At 54.2% G+C, this 4,296-nt stretch overlaps 1 protein-coding gene across 1 annotated transcript in view; it reads left to right on the forward strand.

The window, feature by feature from the left end:
* Positions 1-547: 547 nt before the first annotated feature.
* LOC107115818 (ras-associating and dilute domain-containing protein-like) overlaps positions 548-4,296 on the forward strand; it is a gene marked incomplete at its 3' end in the record, with an annotated part of 28,886 nt that continues 25,137 nt past the window's right edge. Inside the window, exon 1 of the mRNA XM_015417580.1 lies at positions 548-1,097. Within this exon, the coding sequence (XP_015273066.1) occupies positions 548-1,097 (550 nt within the window). The remainder of the gene's footprint in view (positions 1,098-4,296) is intronic.

The following is a 4,296-nucleotide window of genomic DNA, read 5'->3' on the forward strand; positions in this document are numbered from 1 at the left end:
TGCCTTACCTACATGAGGGTTTGACGGGCTCTCTGAACAGCTGTGTTACCGTGGCCCATGTCCATAGCAAGTGGATCCTGTGGCTTCCTCCAGGGCTGTTTTAACATCCCAGCAGAAAATAATATTTGACCGCCTGCCGTAGACAGGGCCGGCTCACTCACTAGGCGAACTAGGCGATCACCTAGAGCGGGACGGCCCTTAGGGGCACCAAACTGCACCCGGCCCCGTACTCTGGGAGTTTCTTGATTATATGTGTTTTTCATTCTTCCTAAAATGCATTTATTTTTGAAAATTGGTGGGCGCACGGGGGGGGCATAAGGGATCCTTGCCTAGGGTGCAAAATAAGCTGGAGCCGGCCCTGGCCGTAGATTTGCAGAACATTGTCTTACCTGGGACGCTAGCCAGAGTGACAACCCTGAAGCTGTGTCTGCCCAAGTTTTCCCTCTCTTTGGAAGGTTTGCAGCCACGCATGGGCCCCTTCGTTGCTTTCCGGGCCATCCGAAAACGCTGACTCCATGCCCACCTCTTGTTTTTCCAGCCACGACTCATGACGTCCACACGGGCTTTGTTTTATGGCCCGCCGCCAGCCATGTCCCCGCCTTCCAAGAACAAATTCAAGCGCCAGAGCAGGATATTTTCTCAGGTCCTGTACCGGACGCTGAGCTACAAGGACCGCAGCTCGGTGGCCGCCTACCCGGTGGAGAGCAAGGATGATCCGGCCGAGCTCTCCACCCAGATCTCCGCCCCGGGGGTCCTCAAGGTGTTCGGGTGCCACATCTGCGCAGGCACCCACTACAAGAGCGTCCTGGCGACGGCCAGCTCCAGCGCCCAAGAGCTGGTGAAGGAAGCCCTCGAGCGTTACGGCCTAAGCAAGGTGAACGCCAACCATTATGTCCTCTGCGACGTCATTGGACGGTTTGTGGGTTCAGAGAAGCAGTGGCAGATGGACGGCCTGCGGGTGCTCCGGGACAACGAGAAACCTCTCTCGATCCAGGATCTCTGGAAGCCCCGGGAAGGGTTCTCCCGGCGGTTCGAACTCCGGAAGCGATCGGAGGTGGAGGAGTTGGCCGCCAAGGACAAAGACACCCTCACGGCAGGTAAGAAATAAGAGGGTTTTTTTTTCTTCTCCAGGAACGGGTATGTGTGTGTGTGGAATTCTGAGCTAGCTGGGCCCTGACCTACCTATTTCTTTTAAAAGGCGGGTCCAGCCCAATTGCTGTCAACTTGGGGTTCTCGTTCTGACCTTTGCCTGGTGTTCGGTTCTCGGTATTTATCCTCCGTCTTGTTCTCGGTTAAAGGAAAACGATAGGAATACGAAGAAACGTGTGGTTCTGTTTTTTAATTTGTTTTCACGTTTGTGTACTTTTTTGTTTTTGCTGTCGCGTCGCAGCTGAATTACGGCGACCCCGTAGGGCTTCCAAGGCAAGAGGCGTTCAGAGGTGGGTGGCCCCTGCCTGCTTTTGCGTCACAACCCTGGACTCCTTTAGAGTTCTCCCATCACCAACCAGGGCCGGCCCCGCCTCAGCTTTCAAAGATCTGGCAAGATCCAGCTAGCCTGGGTTTTGGATTATATACGGTTGCCAACTCCAGGATGGGAAATTCCGGGAGATTTGGGGGGTGGAGCCTGGGGAGGGTGGGCTTTGGGGAGAGGCGGGACCTCCGTGAGATGTAATGCCGTAGAGTCCACTCCCCAAAGCAGCCATTCTCTCCAGGGGAACTGATTTCTGTTGTCTAGAGGTAAGTTGTAATTCCAGGGGAACTCTAGGACCCACCTGGAGGTGGGCGATCCTGTTGTAAGAGACTGGTACCAGTGGCCTCATGTTGTCGGATGGAGGGTCCTGCCTTCTTTTTGAGTTAGAGTTCTACCAGTCAGGGGCCATTTCGTAGAAAAAGAGGTGCAGGAGCTCATTCGCACAACTCATTCACATAACTCATTTGCATAGGCCACACCACCTGACATCACCGGAAGTGTGTCAGAAGGCCACACCCACCGCTTAGGCTCCACTGGACTATGTTGGATTGCTAGCTATTGGGGGTGTGTGTGCAGATGATGTCACCCACAATGACGCCACACACGCAACGACCCCGACACGACGACGTCACCCGGAAGCTATGCCATCGTAACAGGCAGCGTCGCACACGGCACTTTGGTTTCGAGGCAAACCTCTATGGGTTTTTCGGCTTCGCGACCATAGAGTTTGCCCCAAAACCAGAGCGCCGCTGCATGACATCCCCACAGCACGATGATGTCACCCAGAAGTGACATCATTTGGGGGGGGGGCTCCCCCTGGCCAGCAGTGGATTGCAGCCCCCAAAAGTGGGGGAACTCCCCTGTTGCCCGCTGGCTAGGACTTGGCCCTGGGTGGGGGCCTTCCACAGAGAAAGGGGTGGCCTGGCTGTTGCTATACAGACAGGCACCGTGAGAAGACGTTTGTCTGAGGAGCGGTAGCTGGTGCATGGGAGTGTGACAAGAGGAGATGCGGTTCGCAAAGTCTGAGCACCCTGCGCCGTGAAGGGCTTTGCAGGCAATAAGGAAGGAAGGAAGGAAGGAAGGAAGGAAGGAAGGAAGGAGGGCGAAAACGTAACCCAAAACCGTGAATTAAAAAACCTGAAAGATTAAAGGGATAACCCTAATTTGAGCCCCCTAGTCTGTATCCAGTTAACTTTAAATCCACTTGTCGGCCCCAGAAGCAAGTTAGATAGCCAGTGCCCTGGGTGCGATCCATTTCGAGTTGCTGACGCCTGACAGGAATCTCGCTGTGGCGTTTTGTACCCATTGAAGCTCCTGAATCGTTTGCAAAGCCATGTAAAATGCATTTTGCTAACCAGGGGTCATTTCGTAGGAAAAGAGGCGCATTAGCATAACTCATTAGCATAACTCATTTGCATAGGCCACACCCCCTGATGTCACCGGAAGCGTGTCAGAAGGCAACACCCACCGCTCAGGCTCCACTGGACTGTTTTGGATGGCTAGCTATTGGGGGGGGGGGGAGAACACGCAGATCTGCCCTCACAGAGGAGGGAGAGCTGGTACCTGAATAAGACTTGGTCTTAAAGGTGCCACTGGACTGTTTTGGATTGCTAGCTATGGGGGGGGGCCTCTGCAACTTACCTGGCTGCTTCTTGCTCCGACTGAGGGCTGCTGGGAGCAGGGGGTGGGGCTTGTTGCATGTGCCCGCCCCCTGGGCTCTTTACTGCCGGAGTTCCGCCCCTGTGCACTCCTGCAGGAAATGACCCCTGATGCTAACTATCAGAGTTAGTTGCCGTCTGGCAAGACACCGATGTTTCAGTCTATTATGTTTTGATCTCGCTTTTCTTACAAGGGCTCCGGATGATATATACTGTTTTCCATTCCCATTTGGTCCTAGCAATAACCCTGCGAGGTTGGCTAGACTGAGAGAGAGTGAGGGACCTAAGATCATGGCTGAATAAGGCGTGGGGAGGATATTTTTGTATTTGTGTACGTGCGCCTGGAAGCCATGGCGACCTCTGGTGACTGACCCCCTACTTGAGGGCCTGGAGGATATTCAGTGTGGTGGCTGAATAAGGCCTACCCCCGCCTCCCGACTGCTGGTATTCCGAGGAGGTCTCCCACCCAAGGACTTGCCAGAGTCGACCCTGCTTAGCTTCTGAGATCTGACGAGATTGAACTTGCTTGGGCTATCCGGACCAGGGCAGCGACAACTTCTCGTTGGTGTCAGAGCTAAGGAATATCAGAAATGGGAAACCTGCCATCATGGGAAGTCTGCCTGTCTGTGAGAGTCAGTGTGGTGTAGTGGTTAGAGTCTCAGACTAAGATCCAGGTTCGAACCCAGGTTTATTTATAAATTACCTGGAACTAGGGGTGAGTATCGCAGTGGCCAAGTTTGTAGAGGACACAAAATTATTCGGGGTGGTGAAAGCCAAGGCTGACTGTGAAGGGCTCCAAGAGGACCTCCGCAAATTGGGTGGGTGGGCGGGCGGGCGACAACGTGGCCGACGAAGTCCAGTGCTGTCAAGTGTAAGGTGATGCACATTGGGACAAAAAAATCCCAACTTCAGCTGAGGCTGAGTGGGAACAAGATCTTGGGGTGATAGTGGATGCCTCCGTGAAAATGTCAAGCCAGTGTGCTGTAGCGGTCAGAAAGGCATAAGAACATAAGAGACGCCAATGTTGGATCAGGCCAAAGGCCCCTCCAGTCCAACACTCTGTGTAACACAGTGGCCGAAAATACCCGGTGCCATCAGGAGGTCCAGCAGTGGGGCCAGGACACTAGGAGCCCTCCCACTGTTGACCCCCCCCCCCAGCCACCAACA

The sequence above is a fragment of the Gekko japonicus genome, unplaced genomic scaffold (genome assembly GCF_001447785.1).
Source record: "Gekko japonicus isolate JY-2015 unplaced genomic scaffold, Gekko_japonicus_V1.1 scaffold4605, whole genome shotgun sequence".
Taxonomy (NCBI): domain Eukaryota; kingdom Metazoa; phylum Chordata; class Lepidosauria; order Squamata; family Gekkonidae; genus Gekko; species Gekko japonicus.